Genomic DNA, 24,626 nt, shown 5'->3' on the forward strand with positions numbered 1-24,626 from the left:
AATTTTTTTTTCCTGATACTGCTTTTATGTTGAACCATACGTTCACGGACACTACGGGTGGACTCTCCGACGTACCCCAATCCACAAGGACACTTAATCATATAGACCACATATTCTGTGTTGCATGTAAAATAATCCTTAATAGAAAACATATGTCCAGTCCTAGGATGACTAAAGGTGGGGCCTTTAATCATGTTGTTGCAGTTAGAGCAACCAAGGCATGGGAAATTCCCCCAATTTTTCTTGCCTATATAGCTCTGAACCCCCCTCTTTTTAAGTGGGCCAATATCTGCTCTGACTAGTGAATCTTTAAAATTTCTACCTCTTTTATAGGCCGGCATAAAAGGTTTGGAGAACTCTAAAACATCTGATTCACAAGTCTGTAACACATGCCAATGTTTAAGTAAAATTTTCTGTACCTTTAAACTTAAAGGAGAATATTGGCTAATGAAAACCAATCTATCAGATTTTTGTTTCTCTTTTTTCTCTCTTTTCTCATTATTCTTCTTAATTAAAAGGGACTGTCTAGTTGTGGCAAGGGCATACCTAAGTTCTGTTTCAATCAATTCCCTAGGGTAACCCCTTGCTAAAAACCGATCCCCCATCTCTCTCAATCTTATTTCAGCCAAATTTTCATCCGACACAATCCGTCTAACCCGAAGGAATTGGCTTCTAGGTAAAGATTTGAGAAGAGATGGAGGGTGGGCACTGGTATAGTGGAGGAGGGTATTACAATCTGTTTCTTTTTTGTATAAATCCACAGATAAGCCCTGTGGAGTTTTTGATACACGAGTGTCCAGAAAAACCACACTCTCCTCACTCCACACCAGTTTGAATTTAATCCTAGTTGTAGCAGAATTCAAATCATTAATGCATTTCTCAAGGGTTCCAATGTCGCCCAACCACACACCAAAAATATCATCTATATAGCGCCACCATGTGGCGCCATATAGTAAAAACAATGGATGATTATAAACAAAATATTCCTCAAAAATATTCATATAGATATTTGCGTATGTGGGGGCGACATTGGAACCCATAGCAGTCCCTTGGAGTTGTAGGTAATAGTCATCACCAAACAAAAAGTAATTACAACATAAAACAATCCTCAATAATTGGATTAAAAATTCTTGTTGTAGTGGTGAAAAATTTGAATCTTGACTCAAAACCTTGGTGACTGCACCAATACCTGCCTCATGAGAGATGGAGGTATACAAAGATGCTACATCCAGACTAAACAGTATGCCCCTGTTCCCATCAATAGACAGGTTCTGCAATTTAACTATAAAATCACTTGTATCCTGAATATAGGATGAGGAAGATTATACAACCGGAACGGTATACCGGTGGGGACGGGATCCGTCCGGTAGAACAAGTGGTACTTCCGGTTCCGGCTACAGATACAGACGCACGCATGGAGGAAGCGGGCATGCTAGCCCTTTAGGGGTCATCGTCTGAATCGATGTCAGGGGAATCCGACCTGGAGGCCTCAGGAAACGTCGTGGGGGCCGCAAACACAGACGGCGCAAATATGATAGCAGCACTCCATCAGAGAAAGAACAGAGGGAGAGGGGGTCGACGTGTGATGACACGCAGCAACAATCGGCAATAATTAACCTTTCTCAGGTACAAGTTACGGAAGATGAATTAATGATCCTGAATTAAGGACTTTCTTATTGCCCCCAACAGGACTATGATTATTTAGAACTACAGAAAGATCTATATCGGTTCTTTAGAACTATTAAGCTTAAAAGTTTCTTTACAAGTGTATCCCATTCTTCTCCTGATACAGCAGTGAGTAATGTTGATATAAATGCTATGCAAAGGTTGAAACTAAAAAGATTTGGGTTATTTAACAAAAGTACATTTACCCCTACACATGTAGGTGCTGGGGTCCAAAGCTTTATTAAATTGGTTGACAATGATGTAGCTGACATGTGTAGAAAGCACTATAGTAAATTTAAAAGGCACCCTGTGAGACAAGGTTTAACCAAGAAAGAGTTAACTTCACTAAATAGGTTAAAAAATAATAAACAGCTCATCATTAAGGGGGCGGATAAGGGAGGGGCTACTGTACTTATGGATAAGGAATTTTATGTGAATGAAATCAAAACACAGTTATCAGATACTGCTGTGTATAAAAGATTGCCCACAAACCCTGTATTTAACATCCAAAAAGAGGTTGAGAGTTGTGTTAACATTGCTGTAAAAAATGGGGTAATTGAAAAAGATATTGCAAAGTTTCTTTTGGAATCAGAGGCAGTTACTCCTGTTTTATACACATTCCCTAAAGTACATAAGTGTTTAACTTCCCCCCCTGGACGCCCCATTGTAGCTGGAATGGGCTCTATTTTATCTAAAGTTTCAATTTTTTTAGATAGGGCTTTGAGACCCCTTGTATTATCTAATTCCTATATTCAGGATACAAGTGATTTTATAGTTAAATTGCAGAACCTGTCTATTGATGGGAACATGGGCATACTGTTTAGTCTGGATGTAGCATCTTTGTATACCTCCATCTCTCATGAGGCAGGTATTGGTGCAGTCATAATACCCTCCTCCACTATACCAGTGCTCACCCTCCATCTCTTCTCAAATCTTTACCTAGAAGCCAATTCCTTCGGGTTAGACGGATTGTGTCGGATGAAAATTTGGCTGAAATAAGATTGAGAGAGATGGGGGATCGGTTTTTAGCAAGGGGTTACCCTAGGGAATTGATTGAAACAGAACTTAGGTATGCCCTTGCCACAACTAGACAGTCCCTTTTAATTAAGAAGAATAATGAGAAAAGAGAGAAAAAAGAGAAAGAAAAATGTGATAGATTGGTTTTCATTAGCCAATATTCTCCTTTAAGTTTAAAGGTACAGAAAATTTTACTTAAACATTGGCATGTGTTACAGACTTGTGAATCAGATGTTTTAGAGTTCTCCAAACCTTTTATGCCGGCCTATAAAAGAGGTAGAAATTTTAAAGATTCACTAGTCAGAGCAGATATTGGCCCACTTAAAAAGAGGGGGGTTCAGAGCTATAAAGGCAAGAAAAATTGGGGGAATTTCCCATGCCTTGGTTGCTCTAACTGCAACAACATGATTAAAGGCCCCACCTTTAGTCATCCTAGGACTGGACATATGTTTTCTATTAAGGATTATTTTACATGCAACACAGAATATGTGGTCTATATGATTAAGTGTCCTTGTGGATTGGGGTACGTCGGAGAGTCCACCCGTAGTGTCCGTGAACGTATGGTTCAACATAAAAGCAGTATCAGGAAAAAAAAATTGCAACACAGAATATGTGGTCTATATGATTAAGTGTCCTTGTGGATTGGGGTACGTCGGAGAGTCCACCCGTAGTGTCCGTGAACGTATGGTTCAACATAAAAGCAGTATCAGGAAAAAAAAATTGGATGCCCCTGTAGCTTGTCATTTTTTGTCTGCTGGATATAATCTTAATCAGTTAAGATTTCAAGTGATAGAGCATGTTCCAGTACCTAGAAGAGGTGGGGATAGAGCTAAAATCCTTAAGAGTAGAGAAATGTTCAGGATTAATAAGTTGGGGACATTACACCCTAATGGGATGAATAGGGATTTTGACCTATCTGTATGCCTTTAATGCATGTCTGATTAGATATAATGTTATTTAATTCCTTTTTCTTTCTTTTTCTTTTGTTACAGATGATTATGGATTCTGTTCTGCTAATTTACTTGAAGTATATATATATATATACAATTGTATTCCAATGTATATGAGGTCGGTGAGTTTCACCTGAACATTACTGAAATGTATAACTTTGCTGACATTTACCTGTGTACCTAGAGTAGTATGTAAGGGGTTAATTTGAAATGTGCAGCTTTACAGGTGTGTGGGTGTGGTTAAGATGGTATTTAAGGATGATTATGTGTAGAGTTTAGCCATACATGACTAAGGACTGTGTCCGAAACATTGTTGTTTGATTTTGTTTGGTCTGGCTACTCCTCAAGCTGAATAAAGCATCTTGAAGAAATATTTTGGTGGTGCTGCTTCACTTTTGTTTATCCCTTGATGGTTGATGTAAGCCACAGTCGTGATGTTGTCCGACTGAAATCTGATGAACCTCAGGGTTGCTAACTGAGGCCAAGCTAGAAGAGCATTGAATATTGCTCTTAACTCCAGAATATTTATTGGGAGGAGTTTCTCCTCCTGAGTCCACGATCCCTGAGCCTTCAGGGAATTCCAGACTGCACCCCAACCTAGAAGGCTGGCATCTGTTGTTACAATTGTCCAATCTGGCCTGCGAAAGCTCATACCTTTGGACAGATGGACCCGAGATAGCCACCAGAGAAGAGAATCTCTGGTCTCTTGATCCAGATTTAGCAGAGGGGACAAATCTGTGTAATCCCCATTCCACTGACTGAGCATGCATAGTTGCAGCGGTCTGAGATGTAGGCGCAAAAATGGCACTATGTCCATCGCCGCCACCATCAAGCCGATTACTTCCATACACTGAGCCACCGAAGGGCGCGGAATAGAATGAAGAACACGGCAAGATTTTAGAAGCTGTGATAACCTGGATTCTGTCAGGTAAATCTTCATTTTTACAGAATCTATCAGAGTCCCTAGGAAGGAGACTATTGTGAGTGGGGATAGAGAACTATTTTCCTCGTTCACCTTCCACCCATGTGACCTGAGAAATGCCAGAACTATGTCCGTATGTGACTTGGCAATCTGAAAGCTTGACGCCTGTATCAGGATGTCGTCCAGATAAGGGGCCACTGATACACCTCGCGGTCTTAGGACCGCCAGAAGCGATCCCAGAACCTTTGTAAAGATTCTTGGAGCTGTAGCTAACCCGAAGGGAAGAGCCACAAATTGGTAATGCCTGTCCAGAAAGGCAAATCTTAGGAACCGATGATGATCTTTGTGAATCGGTATGTGAAGGTAAGCATCCTTCAAATCCACTGTGGTCATGTACTGACCCTCCTGGATCATAGGTAGGATGGTCCGAATAGTTTCCATTTTGAACGATGGAACTCGGATGGAACCGAGGAATTTGTTTAAGATCTTTAGATCCAAAATGGGTCTGAAGGTTCCCTCTTTTTTGGGAACCACAAACAGATTTGAATAAAAACCCTGTCCCTGTTCCAACTGTGGAACTGGACAGATCACTCCCATAACTAGGAGGGCTTGCACACAGCGTAAGAATGCCTCTTTCTTTATCTGGTTTACAGATAATCTCGAAAGGTGAAATCTCCCTTGAGGAGGGGAAGCTTTGAAGTCCAGAAGATATCCCTGAGATATGATCTCCAACACCCAGGGATCCTGAACATCTCTTGCCCACGCCTGGGCGAAGAGAGAAAGTCTGCCCCCTACTAGATCCGTTACCGGATAGGGGGCCGTTCCTTCATGCTGTCTTAGAGGCAGCAGCAGGCTTTCTGGCCTGCTAGCCCTTGTTCCAGGACTGGTTAGGTTTCCAGTCCGGCTTGGATTGAGCAGAGGAAGTTGATGCTGCACCTGCCTTGAAGTTTCGAAAGGCACGAAAATTAGACTGTTTGGCCTTTGATTTGGCCCTGTCTTGAGGAAGGGTATGACCCTTACCTCCAGAAATATCAGCAATAATTTCCTTCAAACCAGGCCCGAATAGGGTCTGCCCCTTGAAGGGAATGTTAAGTAATTTAGACTTTGAAGTCACGTCAGCTGACCAAGATTTAAGCCATAGCGCCCTACGCGCCTGGATGGCAAATCCAGAATTCTTAGCCGTTAGTTTAGTCAAATGAACAATGGCATCAGAAACAAAAGAATTAGCTAGCTTAAGTGTTCTAAGCTTGTCAAGTATTTCAGTCAATGGAGTAGCTGTCTGAAAGGCCTCTTCCAGAGACTCAAACCAGAACGCCGCAGCAGCAGTGACAGGCGCAATGCATGCAAGGGGCTGCAGGATAAAACCTTGTTGAATAAACATTTTCTTAAGGTAACCTTCTATTTTTTTATCCATTGGATCTGAAAAAGCACAACTGTCCTCGACAGGGATAGTGGTACGCTTTGCTAAAGTAGAAACTGCTCCCTCCACCTTAGGGACCGCCTGCCATAAGTCCCGTGTGGTGGCGTCTATTGGAAACATTTTTCTAAAAATAGGAGGGGGGGAAAACGGCACACCGGGTCTATCCCACTCCTTATTAATAATTTCTGTAAACCTTTTAGGTATTGGAAAAACATCAGTACACACCGGCACTGCATAGTATTTATCCAGTCTACACAATTTCTCTGGCACTGCAATTGTGTCACAGTCATTCAGAGCAGCTAATACCTCCCCAAGTAATACACAGAGGTTCTCAAGCTTAAATTTAAAAGTAGAAATATCTGAATCAGGTTTCCCCGAATCAGAAATGTCACCCACAGACTGAAGCTCTCCTTCCTCAGCTTCTGCATATTGTGACGCAGTATCAGACATGGGCCTTAAAGCATCTGCGCGCTCTGTATTACGTCTAACCCCAGAGCTATTGCGCTTTCCTCTAAATTCAGGCAGTCTGGCTAATACCGCTGACAGGGTATTATCCATGATTGCCGCCATGTCCTGCAAAGTAATCGCTATGGGCGTCTTTGATGTACTTGGCGCCATTTTAGCGTGAGTCCCTTGAGCGGGAGTCAAAGGATCCGACATGTGGGGAGAGTTAGTCGGCATAACTTCCCCCTCGTCAGAATCCTCTGGTGATAATTCTTTTAAAGATAACAGCTGATCTTTATTGTTTAAAGTGAAATCAATACATTTAGTACACATTCTCCTATGGGGTTCCACCATGGCTTTTAAACATAATGAACAAGGAGTTTCCTCTATGTCAGACATGTTTATACAGACTAGCAATGAGACTAGCAAGCTTGGAAAACACTTTAAAACAAGTTAACAAGCAATATAAAAAACGTTACTGTGCCTTTAAGAGAAACAAATTTTGCCAAAATTTGAAATAACAGTGAAAAAAGGCAGTTAAACTAACAAAATTTTTACAGTGTATGTAACAAGTTAGCAGAGTATTGCACCCACTTGCAAATGGATGATTAACCCCTTAATACAAAAAACGGATTAACAAACGTTTTTAAACAGTCACAACAACTGCCACAGCTCCACTGTGGCTTTACCTTCCTCAATACACAACTTTTGAAGCCTTTTGAGCCCTTCAGAGATGTCCTATAGCATGCAGGGGACTGCTGAGGGAAGCTGAATGTCTCTGTCTGTAATTTTAACTGCGCAAAAAAAGCGCTAAAATAGGCCCCTCCCACTCATATTACAACAGTGGAAAGCCTCAGGAAACTGTTTCTGGTCAAAAATCAAGCCAGCCATGTGGAAAAAACTAGGCCCCAATAAGTTTTATCACCAAAGCATATATAAAAACGATTAAACATGCCAGCAAACATTTTATATTGCAAATTAATGAGAGTATATACGTCTGATAGCAAGCCTGATACTAGTCGTTATTAAATCACTGTATTTAGGCTTAACTTACATTAATAAGGTATCAGCAGCATTTTCTAGCAATTCCATCCCTAGAAAAACTTAGTTTTAGTCTTAGTTACTTCTGCTAAGATCATAAAAAAACGCAGGCAGATTCTTCTTCTAAATGCTGCCTGAGATAAAATAGTACAACTCCGGTACCATTTAAAAACAATAAACTTTTGATTGAAGAAAAAACTAACTATATTACACCACTTTCCTCTTACTACCTCCAGCTATGTTGAGAGTTGCAAGAGAATGACTGGGTATGGCAGTTAGAGGAGGAGCTATATAGCAGCTCTGCTGTGGGTGATCCTCTTGCAACTTCCTGTTGGGAAGGAGAATATCCCACAAGTAATGGATGATCCGTGGACTGGATACACCTTACAAGAGAAATACTGTTCCTGTTGGACTGTATAAATAGGCCCATATAGAAAGTTAATTAACATCATCTAACACCATAATTTATGTATGTTTCTGCGTCCTTCCTGAACATAGATTGGAACCTACTTGGTCCTAAGTTTATAATGCTTGTCTTTCTACTTTACTAGGCCCAAGTTCCATTTATTAAACTGGGTCAAAAAGTGGCCCTTTAGCAATATCCCCCAATGAATCACTCTATTCTGCCACTCTAGCCAAGTGGTCCAACAGTGGCCATTAATTTTCATTTGGGGTGCGTCTCCATTCATAATTTTTTTGGTATACCTTTAGGGATTCCTGAATACTTAATATATAAAATGTGAGGTGTATACTTGGTAATATGTTGTTATTGTCACTTACAAAAAATAAGATGGAAAGAATTTGTGTCTGCATAATTTTGATGACAACATTTACATGGCCAGTTAATTATGTTTTCCCCTACACCTGTACCTTTTCCCTACATCTGTATTGTATCGGTTACTGTTGTTTTGATAATGGTCAAATGTTTGTATCATTATTCCTGACTGATCAGATGTGACATATATTGTTTGTCATTTTGATTTATCTTCAGTCAAATCCTCAATAAAAATATTAAAGAATGAAAAATAAAAAAAAGACTAAACAGCAAAACATGTTCTCTTTTGTTTTAATGGTACATCAATTTCACCCTTGTATAGCACTAGCAATAATAACAATACAAATAATAATAATACCTTGTAAGCCATGGCAGAGTTTTCCTAATTGCAAAGACAGAGAAGCAAGGGCAGAGTCATCTGTTTTAAACGACTTTTCACAAAATGACTTCACTAAAGGAAGAACAATCTGACTTCTATCATCTGCAACCAAAATAAGAAACACATTGGAATGAAATGGAAAAATGTTTAAATATAGAATATTTTTTTTTCTGCTTAGTTATTACATTGCAAACCTGTAAGTTGTTGCATATGTAAATATTACAATATAATTTCATTTTAGCAGCAGCTCCCAATGTACATATCAGCTCCTTGCCTCTGTTCACTATGGCAAGCCAGGTTAAAGGGATATAAAACCCAAATGTTTTCTTTCATGATTCAGATAGAGCATATACAGTATGAAGCCACCAATCAGCAAGCGCTACCCAGGTTGCTGAACCAAAAATGGGATGACTCCAAACAGATCTTAGCAACCAGCTGTCAATAGCAACATTAGGAATAGGATACAGTTGCTGTTGTAATTATAGCTATTACTTGAGAACTATCAATACAAGACGGCTGCTTCATTTTTGCATGACTTGATTTTGATTACTCATTTTAGAAAAGATTTGTTGCTATGTAGTAACCCTGAGGTAACAATGTTTGCTTCCACTGTGATGTAGCACAGCATATTTTCAGCCTACGTAAACTGTGGCAGGTGCATGGTTTGTAGAAATGACTTGTGTTTTAATCTGTTGTATGAAAAGAATGACAGCATAAAGCAGGGTAATCTTAGGTAAAGTATGATCTGTATATGAGGAAGAAATCAAGAGTTTAAAAACATTTTATCTGACAACAAGGGAGGTATGAGGAAAAAAAATCAAAAGAGTTTAAATGTGATTGCAGCTATTTCTGGTGTAAAATAACTATTGTACTGCAGCTTATTTTGGTAAACTGATATTATGACAACTTGATCGCTTATGTATCTATAGTGCTAGATTACAAGTGGCACACTATTTAGCGCTTTCGCTCAAGCGTAAACTAGAATAGAATAGAAAAATATATTTAAAATAAAAATTATGTTTTGTATTTTCCTGTATCTGAAGAACATTGGAATGTGTAATATGTACAGTAAATATACAGTAAAATACATAATACATATGTATACATACACTCACCGGCCACTTTATTAGGTAAACCTGTTCAATTGCTTGGTAACACAAATTGCTAATCAGCCAATCACATGGTAGCAACTCAATGCATTTAGGCATCTAGATGTGGTGAAGACGACTTGCTGAAGTTCAAACCGAGCATCAGAATGGGGAAGAAAGGGGATTTAAGTGACTTTGAACGTGGCATGGTTATTGGTGCCAGATGGGCTGGTTTAAGTATTTAAAAAAACTGGTGATCTACTGGGATTTTCACGCACAACCATCTCTAGGGTTTACAGAGAATGGTCTGATAAAGAGAAAATATCCAGTGAGCGGCAGTTGTGGGGACGAAAATGCCTTGTTGATGTCAGAGGTCAAAGGAGAATGGGCAGACTGGTTTGAGATAGAAAGGCAACAGTAACTCAAATAACCACTCATTACAACCAAGGTATGCAGAATACCATCTCTGAATGCACAACACGTCGAACCTTAAAGCAGATGGGCTACTGCAGCAGAAGACCACACCGGGTGCCACTCCTGTCAGCAAAGAACAGGAAACTGAGGCTACATTTCGCACAGGCTCACCAAAATTGGACAATAGAAGATTGGAAGAACGTTGCCTGGTCTGATGAGTCTGGATTTCAGCTGCAACATTCAGATGGTAGGGTCAGAATTTGGCATAAACAACCTGAAAACATGGATCCATCCTGCCTTGTATCAATGGTTCAAGCTGGTGGTGGAGTAATGGTGTGAGGGATACTTTCTTGGCACATTTTGGGCCCCAGGAGTGGCACCCGGTGTGGTCTTCTGCGGCTGTAGCCCATCTTCTTCAAGGTTCGGCGTGTTGTGCGTTCAGAGATGGTATTCTGCATACCTTGGTTGTAACGAGTGGTTATTTGAGTTACCGTTGCCTTTCTATCTCAAACCAGTCTGCCCATTCTCCTCTGACCTCTGACATCAACAAGGCATTTTCGTCCACACAACTGCCGCTCACTGAATTTTTTCTCTTTTTCAGACCATTCTCTGTAAAACCTAGAGATGGTTGCGCGTGAAAATCCCTTCAGCAGATTTTGAAATACTCAGCCCGTCTGACACCAACAAGCATGCCACGTTCAAAGTCACTTAAATCTCCTTTCTTCCCCATTCTGATGCTGAGTTTGAACTTCAGCAAGTTGTCTTCACCACGTCTTGATGCCTAAATGCATTTAGTTGCTGCCATGCGATTGGCTGATTAGCAATTTGTGTTACCAAGCAATTGAACCAGGGTACCTATAGGTATAGATATATTGTGTACCAAATTACCATCAGATATATGTAGAAATATGTATTTATGAATAAATAGAACATATTTCTTCTATGTGAAATATTCATATTTTCATGTCGGGTTAGTACACTTGAGAATATGCGATCAGGTTTGTGCGCGAGTAGGGTATTAGGTTTTTTCCACTTTATTTGCTCCGTTGACTTCTATGGGGGAATGCGTTAACGTGTGCGCAATATCCTAACTTCGGCTTTTTGCACGCATCGTGTTAGCGATCATGCGAGCGCAGTTTACTTTCAACTTGTAATACGATCGCAAAGCGATGTGTGCAAAAAGCTTACTTCTAGCAGAGTTAGTGCAAGAGTGGGAGCGTTAAATACCGTTTCACTTGTAATCTGGCCCTAAAAAAGACACAGAAGCACATACATGCCAAGTATTGCCAAGCAGGACAAAGTAGCAAGCACTGGCAAGCAGGCTGAAAGGCTACAATATAGTGTCCAGAACACCTAAATGTAAAATAGGTACTTGTACTATTTCTGTAAAGCATTAGCAATGCTACAAATTATTTAATAGTGCAAGAAGCTTGTTTAACAGACTAGGGCTCAGAGAAGGATTGAAGACATGGCTAGCTTGCTCCCATGCTGAAAGTCTAAATAGATGCCCCTGTAAACTCCAACTTCTTCTTAATAAACTGTGACCAAAAGACTGCCTCTGCCTCTGGGATTCACTACCTTTGTGATTATCCTATATTATAAAAGGCCAAGTGTGTTTGTCCGAAGCTGTCATGAGCAGTAGAGACTGCATGAGGACAAACACACCTGGCCTTACCTGACATGTAGTTTGCGTCGGTGTGGCGAAAGTGGGAATGGCTTGACGGGAGCGTGGGCGTGAATGGGTGTGGCCGGACGTGGCCGGGCGCAGTCGGCGCAAGAGAGAGGGGAGAGAAATAGAAAGAGAAGGGGAGAGACAAAAAGAGATAGGAAAGAGCTAAAGAGAGGGGGGAGAGCAGAAGAGAGGGGGGAGAGAGAGCAACATAGAGGGGAAAGAGCAAAAACAGAATTTATGCTTACCTGATAAATTACTTTCTCTAACGGTGTGTCCGGTCCACGGCGTCATCCATAACTTGTGGGAATATTCTCTTCCCCAACAGGAAATGGCAAAGAGCACAGCAAAAGCTGTCCATATAGTCCCTCCTAGGCTCCGCCCACCCCAGTAATTCGACCGACGGACAGGAGAAAAAACAGGAGAAACCATAAGGTGCCGTGGTGACTGTAGTTAAAAAGAGAAATTCATCAAACCTGATTAAAAAACCAGGGCGGGCCGCGGACCGGACACACCGTTGGAGAAAGTAATTTATCAGGTAAGCATAAATTCTGTTTTCTCCAACATTGTTGTGTCCGGTCCACGGCGTCATCCATAACTTGTGGGAACCAATACCAAAGCTTTAGGACACGGATGAAGGGAGGGAGCCAATCAGGTTACCTAAACAGAAGGCACCACGGCTTGCAAAACCTTTCTCCCAAAAATAGCCTCCGAAGAAGCAAAAGTATCAAATTTGTAGAATTTGGCAAAAGTGTGCAGGGAAGACCAAGTCGCTGCCTTACATATCTGATCAACAGAAGCCTCGTTCTTGAAGGCCCATGTGGAAGCCACAGCCCTAGTAGAGTGAGCTGTGATGCGTTCAGGAGGCTGCCGTCCGGCAGTCTCGTAAGCCAATTGGATGATGCTTTTCAGCCAAAAGGAAAGAGAGGTAGCAGTAGCTTTTTGACCTCTCCTCTTGCCAGAATAAACGACAAACAGAGAAGACGTTTGTCTGAAATCCTTTGTTGCTTCTAAATAGAACTTTAAAGCACAAACTACATCTAAATTGTGTAACAAACGTTCCTTCTTTGAAACTGGATTCGGACACAAAGAAGGCACAACTATTTCCTGGTTAATATTCTTGTTGGAAACAACCTTTGGAAGGAAACCAGGTTTAGTACGCAAAACAACCTTATCTGAATGGAACACCAGATAGGGCGGATTACACTGCAAAGCAGATAACTCAGAAACTCTTCTAGCAGAAGAAATTGCAACCAAAAACAGAACTTCCCAAGATAACATCTTGATATCTATGGAATGTAGAGGTTCAAACGGAACCCCTTGAAGAACTGAAAGAACTAAATTCAGACTCCAGGGAGGAGTCAAAGGTCTGTAAACAGGCTTGATCCTGACCAAAGCCTGAACAAAAGCTTGAACATCAGGCACAGCTGCCAGTCATTTGTGTAACAAGACAGATAAAGCAGAAATCTGTCCCTTTAGAGAACTCGCTGATAATCCTTTATCCAAACCTTCTTGGAGAAAGGAAAGGATCCTAGGAATTTTGATCTTACTCCATGAGAATCCCTTGGATTCACACCAACAGATATATCTTTTCCATATTTTATGGTAAATTTTTCTAGTTACAGGTTTTCTGGCTTGTACCAGAGTATCTATTACAGAATCCGAAAACCCACGCTTAGATAAAATCAAGCGTTCAATTTCCAAGCCGTTAGCTGGAGGGAAACTAGATTTGGATGTTCGAATGGACCCTGTACTAGACGATCCTGTCTCAAAGGTAGCTTCCATGGTGGAGCCGATGACATATTCACCAGGTCTGCATACCAAGTCCTGCGTGGCCACGCAGGAGCTATCAAGATCACCGAGGCCCTCTCCTGCTTGATCCTGGCTACCAGCCTGGGAATGAGAGGAAACGGTGGAAACACATAAGCTAGGTTGAAGGTCCAAGGCGCTACTAATGCATCCACTAGAGTCGCCTTGGGATCCCTGGATCTGGACCCGTAGCAAGGAACCTTGAAGTTCTGACGAGACGCCATCAGATCCATGTCTGGAATGCCCCATAATTGAGTCAACTGGGCAAATATCTCCGGGTGGAGTTCCCACTCCCCCGGATGGAATGTCTGACGACTCAGATAATCCGCCTCCCAGTTTTCCACTCCTGGGATGTGGATCGCAGATAGGTGGCAGGAGTGATCCTCCGCCCATTTTATGATTTTGGTCACTTCTCTCATCGCCAGGGAACTCCTTGTTCCCCCCTGATGGTTGATGTAAGCAACAGTCGTCATGTTGTCTGATTGGAATCTTTTGAATCTGGCCTTTGCTAGTTGAGGCCAAGCCCTGAGAGTATTGAATATCGCTCTCAGTTCCAGAATGTTTATCGGGAGAAGAGACTCTTCCCGAGACCATAGCCCCTGAGCTTTCAGGGAGTCCCAGACCGCGCCCCAGCCCACTAGACTGGCGTCGGTCGTGACAATGACCCACTCTGGTCTGCGGAAGCTCATTCCCTGGGACAGGTGATCCTGGGTTAGCCACCAACGGAGTGAGTCTCTGGTCTTCTGATCTACTTGAATCACTGGAGACAAGTCTGTATAGTCCCCATTCCACTGTTTCAGCATGCACAGTTGTAATGGTCTTAGATGAATTCGCGCAAAAGGAACTATGTCCATTGCTGCAACCATCAACCCTACTACTTCCATGCACTGAGCTATGGAAGGTCGTGGAACAGAGTGAAGAACTTGAAAAGCGTTTAGAAGTTTCGACTTTCTGACATCTGTCAGGAAAATCTTCATTTCTAAAGAATCTATTATTGTCCCCAAGAAAGGAACTCTTGTCGACGGAGACAGGGAACTTTTTTCTATGTTCACTTTCCATCCGTGAGATCTGAGAAAGGCCAGAACGATGTCTATGTGAGCCTTTGCCTTTGAAAGAGACGACGCTTGTATCAGAATGTTGTCCAAGTAAGGTGCCACTGCAATGCCCCTTGGTCTTAGAACTGCTAGAAGGGACCCGAGTACCTTTGTGAAAATCCTTGGAGCAGTGGATAGCCCGAATGGGAGAGCCACAAACTGGTAATGTTTGTCCAGAAAGGCGAACCTTAGGAACTGATGATGATCTTTGTGGATAGGAATATGTAGATACGCATCCTTTAGATCCACGGTAGTCATAAATTGACCCTCCTGGATTGTAGGTAAAATCGTTCGAATGGATTCCATTTTGAACGATTTTGGGAACCACAAACAGATTTGAGTAAAACCCCATTCCTTGTTCCACGGTTGGAACTGGGTGTATCACTCCCATTTTTAACAGGTCTTCTACACAATGTAAGAATGCCTGTCTCTTTATTTGGTTTGAGGATAAGTGAGACATGTGGAACCTTCCCCTTGGGGGTAGTTCCTTGAATTCCAGAAGATAACCCTGAGAAACTATTTCTAGTGCCCAGGGATCCTGAACATCTCTTGCCCAAGCCTGAGCGAAGAGAGAGAGTCTGCCCCCTACTAGATCCGGTCCCGGATCGGGGGCTACTCCTTCATGCTGTCTTGTTAGCAGCAGCAGGTTTCTTGGCCTGCTTACCCTTGTTCCAGCCTTGCATTGGTTTCCAAGCTGGTTTGGTTTGCGAAGCATTACCCTCTTGTCTAGAGGCTGCAGAGTTGGAGGCCGGTCCGTTCCTGAAATTGCGAAAGGAACGAAAATTAGACTTATTCTTGGCCTTGAAAGGCCTATCTTGTGGGAGGGCGTGGCCCTTACCCCCACTGATGTCTGAGATAATCTCTTTCAATTCTGGCCCAAAAAGAGTTTTACCCTTGAAAGGGATATTAAGCAATTTTGTCTTGGAAGATACATCCGCTGACCAAGACTTTAGCCAGAGCGCTCTGCGCGCCACAATTACAAACCCAGAATTTTTCGCTGCTAATCTAGCTAACTGCAAAGCGGCATCTAAAATAAAGGAATTAGCTAAGTTAAGTGCGTGAACTCTGTCCATAACCTCCTCATACGGAGTCTCTCTACTGAGCAACTTTTCTAGTTCTTCGAACCAGAACCACGCTGCTGTAGTGACAGGAATAATTCACGAAATAGGTTGCAGGAGGTAACCTTGCTGTACAAAAATCTTTTTAAGCAAACCCTCCAATTTTTTATCCATAGGATCTTTGAAAGCACAATTATCCTCGATAGGAATAGTAGTGCGCTTGGCTAGTGTAGAAACTGCCCCCTCGACCTTAGGGACTGTCTGCCATAAGTCCTTTCTGGGGTCGACCATAGGAAATAATTTCTTAAATATAGGAGGGGGAACAAAAGGTATGCCGGGCTTCTCCCACTCCTTATTCACTATGTCCGCCACCCGCTTGGGTATAGGAAAAGCGTCGGGGTACACCGGAACCTCTAGGAACTTGTCCATCTTGCACAATTTTTCTGGAATGACCAGGTTGTCACAATCATCCAGAGTAGATAGCACCTCCTTAAGCAGTGCGCGGAGATGCTCTAATTTAAATTTAAATGTCACAACATCAGGTTCTGCCTGTTGAGAAATTCTACCTGAATCTGAAATTTCCCCATCTGACAAAACCTCCCTCACGGCCCCTTCAGATTGGTGTGAGGGTATGACAGAGCAATTATCATCAGCGCCCTCCTGCTCTACAGTGTTTAAAACAGAGCAATCGCGCTTTCTCTGATATGCAGGCATTTTGGATAAAATATTTGCTATGGAGTTATCAACTACTGCCGTCAATTGTTGCATAGTAATAAGCATTGGCGCGCTAGAAGTACTAGGGGCCTCCTGCGTGGGCAAAACTGGTGTAGACACAGAAGGAGATGATGTAGAACTATGTCTACTCCCTTCATCTGATGAATCATCTTGGGCAACTTTACTATCTGTGGCAGTACTGTCCTTACTTTGTTTGGACGCTATGGCACAATTATCACACAATTTTGAAGGGGGAGACACATTGGCTTCCATACATACAGAACATAGCTTATCTGAAGGCACAGACATGTTAAACAGGCTTAAACTTGTCAATAAAGTACAAAAAACGTTTTTAAACAAAACCGTTACTGTCTCTTTAAATTTTAAACAGTGCACACTTTATTACTGAATATGTGAAAAACTATGAAGGAATTGTTCAAATTTAACCAAATTTTCACCACAGTGTCTTAAAGCATTCAAAGCATTGCACCCCAAATATGAGACCTTTAACCCTTAAAATGAAGAAACCGGAGCCGGTTAAAGTTTTAACCCCTCTACAGTCCCAGCTACAGCCTTTGCTGCGACTTTACCAAACCCAGGGGGTATACGATACCAAATGAAGCCTTCTAGGAACCTTTTCAAATACTTTCAGACCCACACACATGCAGCTGCATGTCCTGCTCTCAAAAGAAACTGCGCAGTAATGGCGCGAAAATGAGGCTCAGCCTACTACAGGGAAGGTCCTTCCTGACTGAAAAGGTGTCTAAACCAGTGCCTGACGTTAAAAAAAACATTCCCCAAATTTTATAAGTGTGAATATCAACATCAATCTTTATAAAAAGCCCAAATAAAGCAATCGATCTTGCCCATAAAAATGTCTACCAGTTTTATAGCCCACATTAAGCCCTTTATTCTGTTTGATTAAGAAAATGGCTTACCGGTCCCCATGAGGGGAATGACAGCCTTGCAGCATTACACAGTCTTGTTAGAAAAATGGCTAGTCATACCTTAAGCAGAAAAGTCTGCTAACTGTTTCCCCCAACTGAAGTTATTTCATCTCAACAGTCCTATGTGGAAACAGCAAACGATTTTAGTTACTGCTGCTAAAATCATATTCCTCTCACAAACAGAACTCTTCATCTTTTTCTGTTTCAGAGTAAATAGTACATACCAGCACTATTTTAAAATAACAAACTCTTGATAGTAGAATAAAAAACTACAACTAATCACCACATACTCTTCACCATCTCCGTGGAGATGTTGCCTGTGCAACGGCAAAGAGAATGACTGGGGTGAGCGGAGCCTAGGAGGGACTATATGGACAGCTTTTGCTGTGCTCTTTGCCATTTCCTGTTGGGGAAGAGAATATTCCCACAAGTTATGGATGACGCCGTGGACCGGACACACCAATGTTGGAGAAATAGAGGGAAGAGAGAGAAAAAGAGAGGTGGGAGAGAGAGAGCAAAAGAGAGGGTGAGAGAGAAAATAAGAGGAGGAAAGAGAGAGAGCAAAAGAGAGGGGAAGAGAGAGAGCAAAAGAGAGGGGGGAGAGCAAAAGAGAGGGGGGAGAGGGGGGAGAGCAAAAGAGAGGGGGGAGAGAGAGCAATAGAGAGGGGAAGAGAAAGAGCAAAAGATAGGGATGGAGAGAGAGCAAAATAGAGGGAAGAGAGAGAAAAAGAGAGGGGGAGAGAGAGCAAAAGAGAGGGGAAGAGAGAGAGCAAAAGAGAGGGGGGAGAGGGGGGAGAGCAAAAGAGAGGGGGGAGAGAGAGCAATAGAGAGGGGAAGAGAAAGAGCAAAAGAGAGGGATGGAGAGAGAGCAAAATAGAGGGAAGAGAGAGAAAAAGAGAGGGGGAGAGAGAGCAAAAGAGAGGGGGGAGAGAGAGCAATAGAGAGGGTGAGAGAGAGAGAAATAGAGGGGGGAGAGAGAGCAAAAGAGAGGGGGAGAGAGAGCAATAGAGAGGGGGAGAGAGAGCGAGCGAGCAAAAAAGAGGGATGGAGAGAGAGAGCAAAAGAGAGGGGAGAGAGACAGAGCAAAAGAGAGGGGGGAGAGAGCAAAATAGAGGGAGGAGAGAGAGAGCAAAAGAGAGGGATGGAGAGAGAAAAAAAAGGGAAAGAGAGACAGAGCAAAAGAGAGGGGGGAGAGAGAGCGCAAAAGAAAGAGAGAGCTCAAAATAGAGGGGGGGGGAGAGAGCGCAAAAGAGAGGGGGAGAGAGCGCAAAAGAGAGGGGCAGGACCGTCTTTAACACAGGGCAAAAGGGGCAGCTGCCCAGGGCCCAGTTTCTGTTGAGGGGCCCAAGAGACTGCTGATTTGACATGGGGAACACACACATTCAGTCCTAACACTGTCACAGTCAAAAGTACTCTGCTTATATATTTTATTTTAAACTGTGCCAGACCATGCCAGTATCATGTGATATGCCAAGCTATTGCCATGTGCTGTTTTAGATGTGCACTGTGCAGCACTGAATGCAAAGCCCTAACTCAGCATCCAGCCATTCCCACTGCATCATAAAAGGTCCTACTGGGGTTACCACTGGTGGTGGGGATTGTTTCTGGGTAGGGCTGACTGTAGACGCATGCAGCAGAAAGCTGGAGCAGCAAGCACGTGAGGATTTGAGCATCTGTGCAGCTGCATACACTGCTCTCTTCAATCTTGAGGCTGTGTGACTCATCTCACACTGTATCCATGGAGCCTTGGACAGACAGCATCCAGTCTGCTGGTCCCCTTAGCCCTGCTCTTTCTGCTGTGGCCCTAAGATCAACTAACTGAAGTTTGTTAGGGGAACAGTGCTTTGTAGAAAGGTGTCAGTGGGAAGAATAAGTGAGTGCACACACACCCCTCCCCATGCAGCATTGTCTAGTGTAAGGTGAGAGGGAACTTGTTCCTAGCAAAGACGTGACATGTGCTGCTGTGGCTGATGTATAGTGTCATGCTGATACTTCACACATTAATGTAAGGTTTATTTTTATAGTTTTTGTTTTCTCTCTGTCTCAGATTTTACAGCTTCCCATAGTAGTTCTGCTATTCCAGTCAGTAAACTTAAACTGCACCTCCATGCTTCCTCCTCAGTCTTTACCATGCTTTGCTCATGTTGGCTGCCCTAAATCTCTTTAACCAACTAACCTCACACCAGAATCACATTCAAAAGAATATTAAATGAATCCACAGTGGAGGAATTTATATATTTATTTACTTATTAGTACTGCTTAGGTCCAGTTTAACATATTGCAATTTATTTCATTTTTTTTAAATGATTAGCTCAGCAGTGGATAAGCCACTGCTGGGCTAATAATAAATAAAAAAATTGATTTAGTTGTTTTTTGGGATGTTGGGGTGGAGAGCGAAATTGCATGGGGTGGGGCCCAAGAAAGTTTTCGACCAGAGTCCAGTCAATATTAAAGACGGCCCTGGAGAGGGGGAGAGAGAGAGCGCAAAAGAGAGGGGGAGAGAGCGCAAAAGAGAGGGGGAGACAGAGAGCGCAAAAGAGAGGGGGAGAGAGAGAGCGCAAAAGATAGGGTGAGAGAGAGAGAGAGAGCAAAAGAGAGGGGAAAGAGAGAGAGCGCAAAAGAGAGGGGGAGAGAGAGCACGCAAAAGAGGGGGGAGAGAGAGCAAAAGAGAGGGGGGAGAGAGAGTAAAAGAGAAAGGGAGAGAGAGTGCAAAAGAGAGGTGGAGCGAGAAAGTGCAAAAGAGAGGGGGAGAGAGCACAAAAAAGAGGGGGGGGGGGAGAGTGCAAAAGAGAGTGGGAGAGAGCACAAAAGAGAGGGGGAGAGAGCACAAAAGAGAGGGGAAGAGAGAGAGCAAGCGGTGGGACCGCTGTACTGCAAAAAATGGACTGTGCAAACGGGCTTTAGGACTAGTAGATCAATAATTCATTGATGTCTTATTTCACACCAATGTCTTATCCACTGTCAGCATTAGATAAAATCAATTGTTTTATTAATTATTTAGATTCATAGAATGCCAGTTCTTTCTGGTTGGATATTGAAATGTGTGTCTTAAACTCCATATGAAACAGTTATGTTCAGGTATAAAGAATACTTCCAGTTTGTTTTTCTATGGAATAATTTATATATCTTTAACATTAACGGTCCTTATACAGTAAACTTACCGTGATCAAACATCACAAGTAAATTCACCAATGTTTCAAAGGCAGCCAGACGAACGCTGCTGCTTTCATCTTGAGCTAATTCCACTAGCTCAGGTAGAACTGATGTTTTTGTTAGTTCTGTCCTGCAACAAAGGAAATGGCATTAACACCAACAACAGATTTAAAGGGACAGTCTACCATAGAATTGTTATTGTTTTAAAAGATAGATAATCCCTTTATTACCCATTCCCCAGTTTTGCATAACCAACACAGTTATATTAATACACTTTTTACCTCTGTGATTACCTTGTATCTAGGAACCTTCTTCCAGCCCCCTGATCACATGACTGTGACTGTTTATTATCTATTGTCTTAAATTTAGCATTGTATTTTGCTAAATCTTAAATAACCCCCTGTGCCTGAACACAGTGTTATCTATATGGCCCACATGTACTTTCTGTCACTTTGTGTTATAAAGAGATTTAAAAAGCCCTCAAAGGCTTAGAAATTAGCATATGAGCCTACCTATGTTTAGTTTAAACTAAGAATACCAAGAGAAAAAAGCAAATTAGATGATAAAAGTAAATTGGAAAGTTGATTAAAATGAAAAGTCCTATCTGAATAATGAAAGTTTAATTTATACTAGACTGCCCCTTTAACTATGACACAATCTAACATGGCAATTAAAGGGCATGAAACTCAAAAGTATACAATTTTTAACAACTTTCCAATTTACTTCTACAGGGAGTGCAGAATTATTAGGCAAGTTGTATTTTTGAGGATTAATTTTATTATTGAACAACAACCATGTTCTCAATGAACCCAAAAAACTCATTAATATCAAAGCTGAATAGTTTTGGAAGTAGTTTTTAGTTTGTTTTTAGTTATAGCTATTTTAGGGGGATATCTGTGTGTGCAGGTGACTATTACTGTGCATAATTATTAGGCAACTTAACAAAAAACAAATATATACCCATTTCAATTATTTATTTTTACCAGTGAAACCAATATAACATCTCAACATTCACAAATATACATTTCTGACATTCAAAAACAAAACAAAAACAAATCAGTGACCAATATAGCCACCTTTCTTTGCAAGGACACTCAAAAGCCTGCCATCCATGGATTCTCTCAGTGTTTTGATCTGTTCACCATCAACATTGCGTGCAGCAGCAACCACAGCCTCCCAGACACTGTTCAGAGAGGTGTACTGTTTTCCCTCCTTGTAAATCTCACATTTGATGATGGACCACAGGTTCTCAATGGGGTTCAGATCAGGTGAACAAGGAGGCCATGTCATTAGATTTTCTTCTTTTATACCCTTTATTGCCAGCCACGCTGTGGAGTACTTGGACGCGTGTGATGGAGCTTTATCCTGCATGAAAATCATGTTTTTCTTGAAGGATGCAGACTTCTTCCTGTACCACTGCTTGAAGAAGGTGTCTTCCAGAAACTGGCAGTAGGACTGGGAGTTGAGCTTGACTCCATCCTCAACCCGAAAAGGCCCCACAAGCTCATCTTTGATGATACCAGCCCAAACCAGTACTCCACCTCCACCTTGCTGGCGTCTGAGTCGGACTGGAGCTCTCTGCCCTTTACCAATCCAGCCACGGGCCCATCCATCTGGCCCATCAAGACTCACTCTCATTTCATCAGTCCATAAAACCTTAGAAAAATCAGTCTTGAGATATTTCTTGGCCCAGTCTTGACGTTTCAGCTTGTGTGTCTTGTTCAGTGGTGGTCGTCTTTCAGCCTTTCTTACCTTGGCCATGTCTCTGAGTATTGCACACCTTGTGCTTTTGGGCACTCCAGTGATGTTGCAGCTCTGAAATATGGCCAATCTGGTGGCAAGTGGCATCTTGGCAGCTGCACGCTTGACTTTTCTCAGTTCATGGGCAGTTATTTTGCGCCTTGGTTTTTCCACACGCTTCTTGCGACCCTGTTGACTATTTTGAATGAAACGCTTGATTGTTCGATGATCACGCTTCAGAAGCTTTGCAATTTTAAGAGTGCTGCATCCCTCTGCAAGATATCTCACTATTTTTGACTTTTCTGAGCCTGTCAAGTCCTTCTTTTGACCCATTTTGCCAAAGGAAAGGAAGTTGCCTAATAATTATGCACACCTGATATAGGGTGTTGATGTCATTAGACCACACCCCTTCTCATTACAGAGATGCACATCACCTAATATGCTTAATTGGTAGTAGGCTTTCGAGCCTATACAGCTTGGAATAAGACAACATGCATAAAGAGGATGATGTGGTCAAAATACTCATTTGCCTAATAATTCTGCACTCCCTGTATTATCTAATTTGCTTAATTCTCTTGGTATCCTATATTAAAGGAGCAACAATGCACTACTGGGAGCTAGCTGAACAGATTGGGAAATCAATGATAAGAAGTATTTATGTGCAACCTCCAGTCAGCAGCTAGCTACCAGCTACTGAGCCTACCTTGGTATGCTTGGTTGTTTAAAACTGTATGTACTCTCTGAATAATGAAAGAACATTTTTGGAATTCACATCCTTTTAAGCAAGTATGATTTCCTCTATGTCTCATAGAATTCTTCTGGACCTATTATACAGCAAATTAATCACATGCAACCCTATACTGTGTCATCACTTAGAAATCAGATTTTTTTTAGTTTAAAATGTGAATGCTGGATTACTCAATTATAAAGTTATATGTTATCAGGCCTAAAGAAATATACTTGTCATATAAATCACTGTTCTCCCCAGGGGCTATTTAGGCCCAGATAGGCTAAAAATAGCACCCACAATCTGATGTTACAAGTCAGTGATTAAAAAAAAGAAAAGGATTACCAGATAATCTTAACACAACATTTATATAGATTGCCCTATACTTTGAATGGATAGTGCAGGGTGCGCTATTATCACTCATATTACTAGTGGTGAGTTAAGTGTTGTGCTCAAATACAAAACCTAATAGTGATATAAAATTTAGCACTTTGGAGACCTGAAGTAAAGTGTTAATGCTTGAATATATGCACAATGAACACATGTATAGTATATGCAAAAAAGTATGTAAATGATATACATATTAAATGTACAATCAAGGTTTATCATTGAACAAAAATTAAGCTTACCTGATAAATTAATTTATTTCATGGTGGTAATAGTCCTTGAGCAATTACTCCTGGGATTCAACTTCTGGCTACTAGGAGGAGGCAAAGATTCCCAAAGTTATAAGAACACTTAATATACCCCACCTCTCTAGTATTCTAGTCTGATGCATAGCCAAGAAAGGAGAAGCAGAAAGGTAGGAAAGGACAAAGTATTGAAAATGAAGTACAAACTAGAAATGCTGCCAGAAAAATTAATTAAGTAAACAAAGAAAATGGGTGTGTCTAGTGGACTCTCACCACCATGAAATAAATTAATTTATCAGCTAAGCATAAATTTTGTTTTCTTTCAAAAGGTGGTGAGAGTCCAGTCCATGAGGCATATCTATTAAGCCGTCAACTGTGCTGCATTCGCCGGGACCAATACGCTTGCCTAACATCGCCTAACATTGCGGCCGCGGACCTAAATACGATCTCCATATTTATAAAAAAAAACGGCAAAAAGCAGCACACCAAGTACGGGGCGATGAGCAGCGGACTGTTGTTAACTAACAGTCATCGATCTCGCTGCTATTTGGCTTTTTCCCAACTTTATTTATACCCTGTCACTAAACACCACCACTATACTAAAATGTTTAACCCCTATCCCGCTGCTTCCGGACCCTGACGCAACTAAATAAAAGTATTAACCCCTATCCCGCCACTCCCGGACCCTGCCGCAACCTAAATAAATGTATTAACCCCTATCCCACCGCTCCCGGAGCCCACCGCAACTTTAATAAAGCTATTAACCCCTATCCCGCCGCTCCCGGACCCCACCGCCACTAAATAAATGTATTAACCCCTAAACCCCTTGGCTATTCCAATCAACCAATAGAATGCAAGCTCAATCCTATTGGCTGATTGCAACAGTCAATAGGATTTTTTCCCCCTTAATTCCTATTGGCTGATAGAATTCTATCAGCCGATCGGAATGTAAGGGACCTCATCTTGGA

The 24,626-nt window shown here is 41.8% G+C and overlaps 1 protein-coding gene across 1 annotated transcript in view; it reads right to left on the reverse strand.

The window, feature by feature from the left end:
* The window catches only part of PPP4R4 (protein phosphatase 4 regulatory subunit 4), a 649,956-nt gene that overhangs the window by 164,996 nt on the left and 460,334 nt on the right, over positions 1–24,626 (reverse strand). Inside the window, exons 7-8 of the mRNA XM_053697518.1 lie at positions 20,568–20,689; positions 8,593–8,715 (exon numbers count right to left, since the gene is read on the reverse strand). Of these exons, the coding sequence (XP_053553493.1) occupies positions 8,593–8,715; positions 20,568–20,689 (245 nt within the window). The remainder of the gene's footprint in view (positions 1–8,592; positions 8,716–20,567; positions 20,690–24,626) is intronic.

Source organism: Bombina bombina, chromosome 1, assembly GCF_027579735.1.
Source record: "Bombina bombina isolate aBomBom1 chromosome 1, aBomBom1.pri, whole genome shotgun sequence".
Lineage (NCBI taxonomy): Eukaryota > Metazoa > Chordata > Amphibia > Anura > Bombinatoridae > Bombina > Bombina bombina.